Source organism: Eschrichtius robustus, chromosome 3 (assembly GCF_028021215.1).
Source record: "Eschrichtius robustus isolate mEscRob2 chromosome 3, mEscRob2.pri, whole genome shotgun sequence".
Lineage (NCBI taxonomy): Eukaryota > Metazoa > Chordata > Mammalia > Artiodactyla > Eschrichtiidae > Eschrichtius > Eschrichtius robustus.
In genome coordinates this window covers 160,846,802-160,861,173 of record NC_090826.1, presented here as the reverse complement: position 1 = coordinate 160,861,173, position 14,372 = coordinate 160,846,802, and the positions used below count along the sequence as shown (strand labels likewise).

The following is a 14,372-nucleotide window of genomic DNA, read 5'->3' as shown; positions in this document are numbered from 1 at the left end:
GGCAGTTGGTTCAGGTAACTGTGGGAATCAAGGGAAACAACGTTGCTTAAACGTAAAAACAAACACAACTATTTAATCTTTCCACAGCAACATCCATCTTCTTCCTCTGCGTTCTGGCTAGGGCCGAACCAAGGTGTTAGGAAACGCACCTGGTCAGCTCCCGCCCATTAGGCCCTGCTATCAAGGGGCTAGGGCACAGAGATTCCGAGCAACTCACCCCGGAGACTCCGCTGATACTGCCCCAGAATCTCCTCCAGGGCAGAGTTCTCCGGGGACTTCGCCATGAACACACTCGGGGCCCAGAGATGGGAGTTGCGTGGGGAAGGGTCCAGCGTTCTCCCCTCGGAGAGCAAGAGGCCTCAGCCCCCGGAAGGGGCCCACCGACTTCCTGCTGCTGCTGTCACTGGGGAGCACAGAATCCCGGACGGAGCTCTCCGGACTCTTCCCACCCACGGGCCCCCGTGGTGGACGTCGGAAGTTGTAGTCCTCAGTGTCCGGGCCTACGGTGTCGAAGCTCCTAAGAGCCCTCCCAATGACACTACAATTCCCAGAGGGCAACGCGCTCTAAGCTCAAGCTTTGGCGGTTTGGCGGCCAGTTCCGGTTGCCAAGAGACTCCTTGGAGGCTCCGCCCATTTCGGTAGCCCAGCCAGGCTTAGTTCTGTCTTCATCCCATCCTGCTGTCTGGACCACCTAACTGACAGAAAGGGCTCACTCTTCTAAACTCGCTTATATGTAGTTGATCCTTGACCCTTCTCAAGAACGCAAATAACAAGCTCAACACCCTTCAGCCGCAACATCTGCCAACACCGCCAAATAAATTCTCAAGAAAAAGAAGCTCTGAATCTCCCAAACAGCGTAGATCGTGAAGGCGGCTGACACTACCAATCTTAGCACGCCCAGCGACCCGACCACAGCTTGGAGTTGGCGCACTGCCAGCTGGGAACTGTAGTCCTTGCCGGTTGCGGTCCCAGCTAAAGCCCCGGTCCTCTTCATTGTTGAAGCTGGTCTTTGGTGTACGCCTGCGCAGTCGGCAGCTGGCGAGGCCCGCGGGTGAGACCCCCTCCCCCCCCCACCACACACACACAACCCCTTTTCATTGTCTGTGCTTGGCGCCTGCGTAGTAGGAGTTCACAGGGACAGGGCCGGACCAGGGGTAGGGCCGGGCTCCTCGCCCTCTCCCCGGGCGCCTGCGCACTGGGCGGCCGCTCCTTGCCGTTACCGCTATGTGTGGAGCGTGTGCGGAATAACGTTATTGCCCAGCGGCGCCGAGGGGCCGAGAGCTTGACCGCGGCGGCGGCGACGACGACAGGGTGGGGGAGGACGCTTGCGAGAGACTCACGGGACGCGGCGCGCCCCGCCCCCCCGTCCGGTCCCTCTCAGCAGTGAGGGGTAAGTGATGCGCTCCGATGCCGTCGCCTCCGCCTTTCCACATCCTTCTCCTCGGGTTTGCAGCGGGGGCTCGGGCGCGGCCCGCGGCGGGAGGGGTTGCGGGCCGGCGGCGAGGGGCGCTTCCCTGAGGCTTCGCGCGCCGCCCCCGCCCCGGACCTGGGACTCGGCGGGGGCGCCCCTCCCCCCCCACCGTCCCCCAACCCTGCGTCCCCGGGCCCTGCGGCCCGGCTTCCCCTGCAAGTGTCCACGTATTGAGTCGTCTCTGGCTCTCCTGGCTTTGTGCAGCCCCCTCCGCCCCAGCAGTTTGCAGGGGTGCGGGCGGAGCAGCGGAAGGAATGGCTGCGCTGCTGCTGGTGAAGGGGTTTTCCCGATCGGAGCAGCTCCCAGTGTCGATTCTTTTTGTGTGGTTGGTTTTAGTGTGTGGGGCGGTTTGGGGTGGTCCGGCGAGGAGCCTTTCGGACGCGGTGGGAGGGCGTGGAAGACGTGGTGTCACGCACCCCGCCAGGCGACAGCACCCGCTCAGGCTGTGGCTCCGTAGTAACCCGGGGGAGGAGAGAGTGGCTTCCTGTCGACTTCATTGTCCTGAGATTCAAATGTGGGCTTTGGCATGGGTCCCTTCATTTTATGTAAGGAAAAGAAAAATTAGCAGCTGCCTAACAAGGGGCGGGAAGATGTGGGATTTGTACCCTAAGTCATAGTATCTGTTTTTTAGTGTTTAGCGGAGTTTTACTTGGAGAATGTAAGCTCCTGGAAAACAAGGACAGTGCATGTCCAAGCATTGCCAAGGTGATCAATATAAAATTACTAGCTCACGATGAAGAATGGACCAGGAACGGCCTGACGACGAAGCTGTTTGTGTAGCAGGAAAATGAACCAGCAGAATGTTTTTTCATAGGGTGGGTAACACATTCACGTTCCTAAGGGAATAGGTTAGGATACATCTTTCCGTTTTGTTTTTTGAGCATTCAAAATAAAACATAGGCCTGGTACATTTCTGTTTCTGAATTTTTTATTCATACTTTTATCCTCTTAATGAAAATTCACCCAATTGGGAGAAATGTGGTGAAGCAGATAACATACTTGATTGAAAATACATCTTTTAAAATGATTTGATTATTAAGCTTACAACCGTTTGCTGGCGTTAAAACAAGCAAAAGAGAGATTAAAGCAGGATGGGGAGGAGCAGGTGGAGGAATGATGTGAGAGGAGAGAGTGACATTATGAATACGGTATCCAGATCTTCACTGATATAACCCTAGCTGGGTATGCCGCAATGATTTAGGAATTCAGCTCTGGAAATATTACATTGCAAGTTGCAAACCATATTGTATTTTTCTGCCATTGTTCTTTAAAAAGTAAAACCCGTGCTGCTTTTACTTTTTCCTAACTTTGCAGATATTGTAGAATTTTGGTGTTTTAAAACTGAAGAGTCTAAATGCATTTGACAGAGAAAGAGGAAGACATTAAAACTTGGAAAGTTAACTGACTTGGCTGTCCAAGCCAAACTGCTAATGAAAGGCAGAGTCAAATAAAACCAAGGTCTCTTCTGCAGTGTGCTCTTTCAGCTGTGTCCCCTAGTCCCCCTACCCTGTGAAAATTTATGGAAAGCTTCTCTGCATGCTCTTTGAGTTGTCTGGGACAATCAAGTTCATTGATACCTCATAGTTGTATTAGTCTAGTCTTTTTCTTTTGATGTGAAAGTAATAACTCTAATGAAGTGGAATTATAGTTTTGTAAATTAACTTACTGATATAGGAAGAGATGTCTTAACATGGGCTTTTCATAAAAATGGAAACTGTTGGAATTTTTTCCCTACTTCTTATCAGTAACCATATTTTAATAATATTTTCTGCTATTCGGTAGTATTTTATAATATGATCAACTCTATAAACTCTGTGAAAAATGAAATTGCTACATAACAAGAACCCATGAAGTTAACTTTTCTTCAGTTAATGAATTTTATTATTTTCAATTTAAACAAGAGCTTACTTTTTGAGGAAAAAATTCATGTTGAATTTTTTTATTAAAATTGAATTTGTGCTCTTTTATTAAGTTGATTTTTCCATAAAGTGCTTTTTTGTTGTCTTATACTTTTTATCCCTTAATACTACATTGTATTTTAATAGACTTTTTTTTAATAGATCTTTATTGGAGTATAATTGCTTCACAATACTGTGTTAGTTTCTGTTGTACAACAAAGTGAATCAGCCATATGCATACATATATCCCCATATCCCCTCCCCTTTGAGCCTCACTCCCACCCTCCCTATCCCACCTCTGTAGGTCATTGCAAAGCACCGTGCCGATCTCGCTGCGCTACGCTGCTGCTTCCCACTGGCTAACTATTTTGCATTCAGTAGTGTATATATATTGATGCTACTCTCACTTTGCCCCAGCTTTGCCCTCCCACCCCCACTCCCCCGTGTCCTCAAGTCCATTTTCTGTGTCTACGTCTTCACCTGCCACTAGGTTCATCAGTACCATTTTTTTTTTAATTTTTTTTTTTAGATTCCATATATACGTGTTAGCATATGGTATTTGCTTTTCTCTTTCTGACTTACTTCACTCTGTATGACAGACTCTAGGTCCGTCCACCTCACTACAAATAACTCAGTTTCATTTCTTTTTATGGCTGAGTAATATTCCATTGTATATATGTGCCACATCTTCTTTATCCATTCATCTGTCAGTGGGCATTTAGGTTGGTTCCACGTCCTGGCTATTGTACATAGTGCTGCAGTGAACATTGTGGTACATGTCTCTTTTTGAATTATGGTTTTCTCAGGGTGTATGCCCAGTAGTGGGATTGCTGGGTCATATGGTAGTTCTATTTTTAGTTGTATTTTAATAGACATTTTAAAAAAGAATTAGTATATCTCTTAAATTTCAGTTTACTTAAAAAATAATCTGTAATTCACCATGTGGAATTATATTAAATCAAACTTGAAGTGTATTTTACTGTTAAATTTCATGGTGTGCTATTTGTATGGAAGTAGATAACCATTTGCATGTTTTCCAACTTTACACTGTAAAATTATCATGCGTTATGTCTATTAATGTAAATATCAAAGTGCTTTTAAAAACTCTATGCTTAGGGATTTGTTACAAGTATCAGTTTCTTGTTTCCTTTTATCACTTAAAAAAAAAAAAACCCCAAAAAACTAGTTTTATTGTTGCATCTGATATCATTCATCTAGTACTGAATACTGTATATGTTTAAACTTGTGAACATGTTTTTTATTCAACAAAATTCTGTACTGATTATTTTTTTCTTCTTTATCACGAACATTGGGGGGTTAAGCAGTACACTGTTCTAATAAATATCTAACAGACAGCATGATATTAAATTGCCAACTAAAATATCTGTATAGTTGTCAATTATTTTGCAAGTATAAGAAAAAAAGGAATTAAATACCATCTGAAAAATTTTGGTGGGTAGATAATATTGGCTGGAGCATTAAGTGTTGAGATGTTTCAGTAAGAAATGGGTTTCATCTAATGGGGAGAAACCTCAGACTATTTTTATTTCATAAACTTTTGTTAATAACCAAGATTTCTAATAACTACCCTTGGTGAAATGGGTCTTTATTTACTCAGATATTTCTTGAGGGAAGTGCTCAGCAATGAGGTAGCCAGTGTGGGCTATCTAAAAGAGTAAGAAAACATCTATCTGGTAGTAGGCTTGATTAAACTGGATATATAGTCCAGTTTAGTTGAAATGATTATGCAACAGTATATTATAATTTTTTTTGCCAAAATGAATGACATAGTTGACGTGTACTAAAAGTAAACCCCACTTTTGTGTCAAAGGTAGAAAGGAAACCAACAAAAGCAAGGTTATAAAAATTTTTTAGATCCAATAGAGATTATGTGAAGCATAGAAGTGGAAATGAATCCTAAGCGTGCATTGCTTAGGTTTGAAAAGCAAAGAATGAGACAGCAGAGTGTAAGTCCTTATTTAAGTATATAAATGGCTAATAAATAATAGAAAATATTACCCTTTGGGACATAATATTTACTGAATAAGTGAGTAATACCTACTATGTATTAAGCACTTACTAAGTGCCAGACATTGTGTGTGTCTATGCATAATTCATGCAGCAGTTGTGTAAGTAAGGTATTTTACACTTAAAGTTGAGAATACTTGAGGTCCAGAGTTAGTGAATAATTTTGCCTCTCTGTCACACATTATTAAGTGGTAAAGCCTGTAACTGAACCTTTGTCTTTTTGACTAAAGCCAAAATTCTTTCCACTCATCTTTTTCAGTAAGTTAAAAAAGGCAACATTTATTCCCTTCTAATTCACAAAATTTTAGAATTAGAGGAGACTTTAGAAATCATCTCAAACAATGTGCTGCTTAACTACTAATATCCCTGAGATCTTACCGAGTCCAGCTTTTCCATGAGAAACACTTCCATGAAAAAATGGGCATAGGATGGTAATTTCGCTTTTGAAAAATGTAATGGATTTTACTAAACTGAGCTAGTATCTGCTTTACTGTGTAACTTCTTCCATTGGTTGCAGTTCTATCTTTAAGAGTAAGATACAGTAAGGTTTTTCTCAATATATTGGGTCTCTGTTAAGTTTTCCTTCTTCTAAATTAAATACTACAACCCCTACAACTTCATGTGATACAGTTTCCTTTACCTTCCTCATCTCTGTCACTAGATACAATCAGTTTTGTCAGTGCTATTCTTTTTTGTTCTGATTCTGTTTCCAGCTTTAGTTCTGCAGTTGTGGTCTGAATACAGTGTAGTGAAATTACCCCTTTTCTTAATTCAAGCTATATACTTGTGTTTACGGTCTAAAATTTCATTAACTCTAACAACAGTAATGTCTTGCCAGTTCTAAGCAAAAAAATGAGAGAAAAATGTTATGTGGCTTTTCAGGTTATATTTATCCAATTCAAGGGATTACTTTTTTTACATTCTGTATTTCTACTTTTCTAATGTTAAAATAACCTTTTTTTATGAAATGATAGTGTTAGTAGGTGGTAGGTTTCTTTAGATATTTGTCTTCGGGTTTTGTTTTCGTGTTTTTAAATAAGCAATAAAAAGTTCGCCTTTTGTTGTTTCCTATTTTGTTTTTTGAAAAATTTGTCTGTAAATCACTGATGCAGGCAACATAAACCCGCATCTTTTGTATGTTAAGATCTTTCCCATTCTGTATATACATGTAGATGATGTTTTTTAAACAATATGTACCTTTAACCCTTCTAAATATCATCTACTTGAGTGTAGTTAAAACTTGAGATCTTTTTTTAAATTTTATTATTTTTGGCTGCGTTGGGTCTTCGTTGCTGCACACAGGCTTTCTCTAGTTGTGGTGAGTGGGGGCTACTCTTCGTTGTGGTGCGCCGGCTTCTCATTGTGGTGGCTTCTCTTTTTGTGGAGCACGGACTCTAGAGCACAAGCTCAGTAGTTGTGGCGCACGGGCTTAGTTGCTCCGTGGCATGTGGGATCTTCCCGGACCAGGGCTCGAGCCCGTGTCCCCTGCTTTGGCAGGCAGATTCTTAACCACTGTGCCACCAGGGAAGTCCTTGGAACCTTCTTGAATAATGATTCTGTCATCCAAGGGATTAGCTTCTCTTCCTGGCTTTTTGACATTTATAAATTTAACAAGCAAGCCCTCTTATGTCTTCATCTTGTGCATGTATTGGATATAGCCAAGGACATACCATGCAAATTTATAAATAGAATAAAAGTTACATAAATAAAGTATGCTGGAGGAAAAAGGTGACACAAAGATAATGAAAACCATTTTAATGTTTTGTTTGTTTTTAATTAAGGAGAAAATCATTATATTCTCTAGTACTAAGGGAGTTGGTTGAAGCTTACTGTCTGGTGGGGATATGGATAATTATATAATTATATGATATGAAGTCAAGTAAGCGTAGGTGCTGTGAGTAAAAATAAATCAGAGTAAAGGGATAGAGTGATGGACTATTTTTTATTTATTTTTAAATAGTCATTCAAATAACACATTAAAATGGTTCAAAAAAAATCAAACAATATTTTAAAAACAAACAATGTGAAAAATCCTCCCACCTATCTACCCTATCTGCTGAGTTAATAGGTAACTTTTCATGTATCCTTCCAGTGAATTTGTTTTCAATTTAAGTAAATACAGTATATATTTTTAACCTACTTACCTCCTTTTACACAAAAGATAGCCTCTTTATACAAAAAAGCGGCATCTTGAGAGCTACTATTTTAGTGACTGGTTAGGGAATACCACTCTTTGAGAAGGTGTCATTTAGCAGAGACTTATATTATGTAAGGAAGCACACCATGTAGATATCTGGAGAGTGCTCTGGTCCTGAGACAGGAAAGGGATGAATGAATTCAGAGAACAAAGAGGCCACTGGCTGGAGATGAGTGAGCAAGAGGAAGGAAGAATAGGAGGAAACGAGTTTGGATAGAGATTGTATTGGTTGCCTTTATTTAAAATGCCTTGGGAGTTCATTGGACTGTTTTGAGAAGAGGAGTGACAAAAGAATTGACTTACATTTTAAAAATATGGTTCTGGCTGTTTTGTGGATAATAGACTGGAGGGGAAAAGAATGGGAACAGGGAGATGAGTTAAGAGACAATTGGAATACTTTAAACTGAGGTGTTAATGGTTTAGACTAGAGTGGTAGTGGTGGAGATAGTGAAAGTTATTAGATTCTGGTTTTAAAAAATCAAGAGTTTTGGACATGTTAGGTTTGAAATGTCTATTAAATGTCCAAGTGGAGATAATCAAGTAGGCAGTTGAATATTCAAGTCTAGATTTCAGAGGAGAGGTTGGGACTGAAGATATTTAAATTTTAAGCATCACCAGTAGACCGTATTTAAAGCTCTAGGACTGGAAGACATCGCTTAGGTTGAGAGTTTGAGAGTAATTAGATTAAGAGGTCCAAGAAAGAATTGTACCTGATACTCTCCAATAGTGAAAGCTTAGCAAGAGAGAAGGAGCCATCAAGGATTGAAAAGAGGTGGCCAGTGAGGTAATGAGTGTGGTGTCCCAGAAGACAAGTAAAGAAAGTATGTTTAGGGACTTCCCTGGCGGTCCAGTGGTCAGGACTCTGCGCTTCCACTGCAGGGGGCACAGGTTTGATCCCTGGTTGGGGAACTGAGATCCCGCAAGCTGCGAGGTACGGCCAAAATAAAATAAAATAAATTTTTTTTAAAAAAGTATTTTTAGAGATAAGGAGTGATGAGTCAACTATACCACCTTTAATCACTTAAACATTTCTTAAGAAATCAGGTTATATCCTTTTTCCTTGTTAACTATCTCTGAAAAAGTTATTATCAGACCTGTCTTTATTCTCATTTATCAGTGAAGATGTTCTTTTTTCTTTGGCTATGCCATGCGGCTTGCAGGATCTTAGTTCCCCAACCATGGATTGAACCCGGACCACTGCAGTGCAAGTGCCGAGTCCTAACCACTGGACTGTTAGGGAATTCCCGAGATGTTCGTTATTATTCTCCCCCAGAAACTACTAAATCTAAAGCTGTGAACAAAGTTTTACTCACAGATATATTGCTGCAGTTTCTTAGGTGGATGGATGTGGCTGCTTCGGCTACTGAGATTTGTACAGGGGAGATGGTGGCTGTTCACTGAGAAGGATTTGCTATCAGGAATTGCCTCAGAGGCATTAACTGTGTGATCTTGGGCATGTCACATCATTTCAGAAGTTCAGTTTCTCCATCTGTAAAATAAAGCTGGCAGTAGTCCAGCTACCTCAGAGGTTTATTTTGTAAAACAAATGAGATAGATATAAAAGACATGAAAGGTATAATTGCACGTAGGGATCCCCTTCCCAGTGCCCCAAGTGTGGTAACACTTGATAGTGTTAGATTTGAAGAAATGTTTTGGTTTGGGTGATGAGTAGAAGTATGTTTTCATTCTCACTCTGTAAGAATAGTTTTTCACTTCTTGTGCATTCTGTCCCCATAGGCAGTTTTGTACATCATTTTACAATACTCTTGGGGTTGGAGGAAAGGACATGAGGCCAGAAAGAGGCTTTGAAATAATAACTTTCTCCATTCGTAAGCACATCTTTCAAATCTAAGCATGGTGTCTAAATGAGAATGAACTCAGAAAAAAGTGAGCAGGCCAGCTTACTTTTTTTCCAGGCCAACAAAGAGCATTTTCCTATTTTAACTAGCTTTTTACTGGATAAGGATTTGTCAGATTCAAAGCTCAAGGGTTGATTAGGGGTCTTGAGCTCCAGTCAGCCAGCTAGAAACTGATTTCACGAAACAGAGGATAGGGGAAATGAATGCCCTTGATGATGGAGAAGTAAGTATAAAATCTTTATTTTGGTGAAAAGGGAACATTGCAAATAGAGGACTTTCTGTGGTAAGCTTTGTTAGGCAATAGGACTATAACTTCAAAATATCTAGAAAATACCATTAAGTCAGGAAGAACACATTCTTAAAATCCTACTAGCTAGTGACACCACTGTTACATATTCTTGTCTATTTTGGTTTAATCTGATAACGTTTTATCATGAGATTAAACTTTCATTTTACGAAGCTTACAATTTATGGAAATTAAGGATGTTTTTAAAAATTGTAAACAACCCTATAGTGGACATTTCTAACTGAATTTCTGCGCAGATCAGTATTTTTCTTTCCTACTATTTCAAGAAATGAACTGTATCAAAGAACATGTAGAATTCTAAAACCTTTTCTCATTTTCTAACGTACTGATAATACTCCATCCGCCCCCGCCCCACCTCAGTCTGTTGCCAAAGTACACCTCCCTCATTGGGGTATGAAATTGTGTTTCTTCAACGCTTCGCCACTGCTGGGTATTACATAACTTTTAAAAATTTTTGCCCAGTTGATAAACTAAAAACCTTATTTAAATTTCTCTTATCAGTAATACATCTGAAAGGCTTTTAAAAAATGCTTATTGGTTGTTTTTATTTCTAAAATAAAATGCTCTTATTTTTAGTGAGTAGCTCATCATATTCACTTGTAACAACTTCTTTTTCCAAGAGTACCATTTGCCTTTTAAGTTTATGTTATTTTTACCCAGCAAAAATCTTTAACTTGTATATAGCCTAATTTCTTTTTTCTTTTTCTTATGAAGTAATCCCGCTGCACAAAATTTTATTGAATACATACCTATGTTTTTTTTGTAGAATTTATGATTTGAATTTTTACATGCAAATGCGTTAATTTGTCTAAAATATATTTAGCCATATATATAGCCTTTTGTCATGTATTGCATGACGCTTCATTATCTATCACAATTTGAAATGTCTTCTTAATATGCATAGATTTATTTCTGGATCTTTTATTCCATTTGATTGCTGCCTATTCCTGCACTGCTATATTATTACCACGTATTATAACATAGGTTTATAGTATCTGTTTACAAATGGATACTTTCCTCTTTACCCTATTCTGGTGTCATAGAATTTACCTAGTTATCCTTGTATGCTTTTTTTTTTTTTCCAGATGTGTTTCAGGGTTATTTTGTTAAGCTCATTTGAAAAAATCCTTTTGGGGTTTTGATTGAGATTAAACTGAGTTTATTGACTTATTTATGATCTAAAAGATGACAAAGGAACTCTCAAACAGGTATTTAAGGCCTTAGTTTTTAACAGTGTTTTCAGGTCTATTCAAGTTTCTATCTGTTTTTGAGTCACTTATGTCATTTTCATCTGCCTAGAAGTTTATTCACTTGAGGTTTTCAAATTTAGAAGCCTAAAATTGTAGATATAATTATTCTGTAAATTGAAAAGATCATGTCTGTGGTTACACCTTTTTTTCTGGCCGCACCATGAGGCATGCAGGATCTTAGTTCCCCAATCAGGGACCAGGGATCGAACCCACACCCCCTGCAGTGGAAGCGCTGAGTGTTAACCACTGGACCACCAGGGAAGTCCAAGTTACATCCTTTTATAAAGCTAAATATTTGTGAGGAATGAAGAAGAAAAATCTGCCAGTGTATGTATGTATGTATGTATGTATGTATGTATGTATTTATTTATTTATTATGGCTGTTTTGGGTCTTTGTTTGTGTGCGAGGGCTTTCTCTAGTTGTGGCAAGTGGAGGCCACACTTCATCGCGGTGCGCGGGCTTCTCACTATCGCGGCCTCTCTTGTTGCGGAGCACAGGCTCCAGACGCGCAGGCTCAGTAATTGTGGCTCAGGGGCCTAGTTGCTCCGCGGCATGTGGGACCCTCCCAGACCAGGGCTCGAACCCGTGTCCCCTGCATTGGCAGGCAGACTCAACCACTGCACCACCAGGGAAGCCCTGCCAGGGGTTTTAGTACGTTGTTTTTTTTTTTCAGAATGAGCTTTTTGATTTGCCATTTTTGTCTTTATGTTTCTAATTTATTATTTTTAAAAATCTTTCTTATCTCTACTAGTTGTCGAATAGTAAGTTTATTTTTATTTTTCAGTTCAGTGGAAAACACTAAAGGCTGTAAATTTTTTTTATCAGTACACCTTTGGGTACCTTCCTTAGATTTTACATATATTGGTCTCAGAGTTTTTACTCTTTAAACTATTTATTCCTTTTCACCAGAGTTAATTCGTGGGATAAGTTTTTGTTTTTAAATACAGGGCCTGTGTGTATGTGATTTATTATTGTTCTTGTGGATTTTTTTCCTAGTATTTTTTTTAACATCTTTATTGGTGTATAATTGCTTTACAGTGGTGTGTTAGTTTCTGCTTTATAACAAAGTGAATCAGCTATACATTATACGTATATCCCCATATCTCTTTCCTAGTATTTTTAATGAAAATTCTCAAGCAGACAGGGAAATTGAAACAGTTTCATAGTGACTACTCGTATACCCACCATCTTGATTCTACCATTAATATTATGTTAGTTTTATCACATATCTGGTCATAAATCCATTGTCTGTTCGTCAGTTTATCTTACATTTTGATCCATTTCCAAGTAAACTGTAGACGTCTGTGTGTGTGTGTGTGTGTGTGTAAGAAAAGGGTTCTTAAATCATTTGAAATTGTTTCAGTTTTAAGTTTTCTGAATGTGCTTTTGAAATATTTTCTAACAACCACTGTCATATTAAACAATAGTTTAAAAATGAAATACACTGTTTTCTATTCGAGTAGTATTACTGAACTCAATTTTTCTGTAAATAGCTAGCTTACAAAATTGACACTGATGACACCGAGCTATTCCTCTTTTGGAGGACAGGGGTATTCATCGTGTGTATGTTCATCTGTGTGCGTGTGCTTTTGAAGAGGAATGGTAGATAGTTTGGTTTTTGTTTTTGATTAAGCTGAAGAGCTATTGAACGAAACATACACAGTTTCTCTAATCTAGTAATTCTGCTATTTCCTTCAGTTGCAAATCCAGGAATGAAATATTTTTTCTCAGTTCTCCATCTCACTACCTTCCACTTCGACTATTCCCCTACCCTTCACTTATGTGAAAAATTCTGTGTTGGGCTATTCACTAAAAAAAGAGCCTTTGCTTGCAGTAAGAGAGCATGGTTAGACCCTAAGATTTTAAGTGGTTCATATGACAAATTCCAGAATGTTAAAGATGTACTATATGGAATAAGGAATTTAAAATTTGTAAATTGGAGAGGTGGGAACAGAGTGCAATTAAATGAAAGGTAAATAAAGTAAAATTCAAAAATTTATTTGGGGAGGGTGGCTTAGGGACAAGAGAATTGGGCTATTCAGTGTCTAGTAATTATTGTTAGTGACATTCAGAACATAATTCATTAATGGAATCTGGCACCATTTTTGCTAATGGTATTTAGGTTAATTGCAAGTTCGTAACCCTTTCCTCCCTAAAGATATGAGGTTTGTATAAGATGGATATTTCATCAAAGAATGCTCTCTTGACAACCATTTCTTTCATCTGATTTTCAGGTGTCTGGTTTTGTCACTAGGATTTCTAATCTCTGAGTTGTTCTTCCCTTTCTCTCTTTTTCTTGGGTGCAATTTGTAGTTTTTCCCTCCAGCCTCAGCATTCTAAGTCAAGACATTGTGTATTTCCTGTGCCGTAGTATTTTCTAAATTTCTTTCTCTTTAGTCTTCACAATTACAGCCCATTTCCGCCATCCCTACTCTCCCATGTTGTCAACCCAGTCAGTCCAAGCTGAAGGGGTCTTTTTGAGGAACTAGAAAATAAATGTTTTCGTGTACACGTTTCATCAGTGATTTATCTAAATAAAGGGAGGTTGCGAGAGAGAGTACCTGGGTGGTTGATACTGCCATTTATTCAAGATAGAGAAAACAGGAGGAAGGCAGATTTTGTTCAGAAGATGGAAGGATGCAATTTTTTTTTTCAGATTAATTCTGACAGGTGAGTGGGGACTTGGAACTGAAAATGATTTATAAGTAATTAAGGTCTGCATCTTATAAAAGAGGTTTTGACTTGAAACTTAGATGCGTGACTTAATGTAATAAACCGTATTTGAAGTCCAGTAGCTTCAAAGAAGTCTCAAAATGAACATGTATTGGGAAGTAACCTCCTTAAAACACGGATTTAAAGAGAAAGTAGAGACTTTCAAAGAGATTGAGGAGTGGCCACGGAAGTCAGAGAAACCAAAGTAATGTTTCTAGAAGGTAAGAATGGTCACAGATACTGAGAGGTCATGTAATAGGAATATTAATGATCATTGGGTTTAGCAAGTATGAGGACATTTTTGATCATGATTCAGTAAGGCAGTTGAGAGGAAGAGAGAGGACAAAAATTCAGTAAACCTTGAGAAGATAGGGTAAATTCAAGAATGGTTGAAAGGTGAGGATGTGGATTAGCAAAAGCAGACTAGTCTTTAAAGCCTAGCGCTAAACAGAAGGAAGGAAAGCTCTTTTTGGTGAATTATATACTGTCTGTACTTTATTTTCTATTTCAAGGCTTTAAAATTTTTTTCATGCTTTTTAATCATTTTAAAACACATTCTTAACAGTTCTTTTGTAAAACAAATTTTCAAAATGCAAAAACTTACATTTAAAACAGAATAAGCTCTTAAAACATATGATAATATATTACT

General features: G+C 39.1%; 2 protein-coding genes across 18 annotated transcripts in view; one reads left to right on the top strand and one right to left on the bottom strand.

Moving 5' to 3' along the window:
- The window catches only part of SDCCAG8 (SHH signaling and ciliogenesis regulator SDCCAG8), a 282,699-nt gene extending 282,299 nt beyond the window's left edge, over window positions 1-400 (bottom strand). For all 8 annotated transcript variants that reach the window (XM_068541682.1, XM_068541678.1, XM_068541681.1 and 5 more), the window contains exon 1: window positions 218-400. Coding sequence is in view for 7 of the 8 variants with exons in the window: in XM_068541678.1 (XP_068397779.1) it covers window positions 218-284 (67 nt within the window). In the remaining variant the exon portion in view is untranslated. The remainder of the gene's footprint in view (window positions 1-217) is intronic.
- Window positions 401-665: 265 nt separating this feature from the next.
- Window positions 666-14,372, top strand: part of CEP170 (centrosomal protein 170) — a 146,601-nt gene continuing 132,894 nt past the window's right edge. For 8 of the 10 annotated variants that reach the window (XM_068541676.1, XM_068541675.1, XM_068541667.1 and 5 more), the window contains exon 1: window positions 1,128-1,390. The gene's annotated coding sequence lies outside the window, so the exon portion shown is untranslated. Of the gene's footprint in view, window positions 1,052-1,127; window positions 1,391-2,102; window positions 2,287-14,372 lie in introns of those variants that run through there. The other 2 variants (XM_068541668.1, XM_068541669.1) reach the window with 2 other exon arrangements.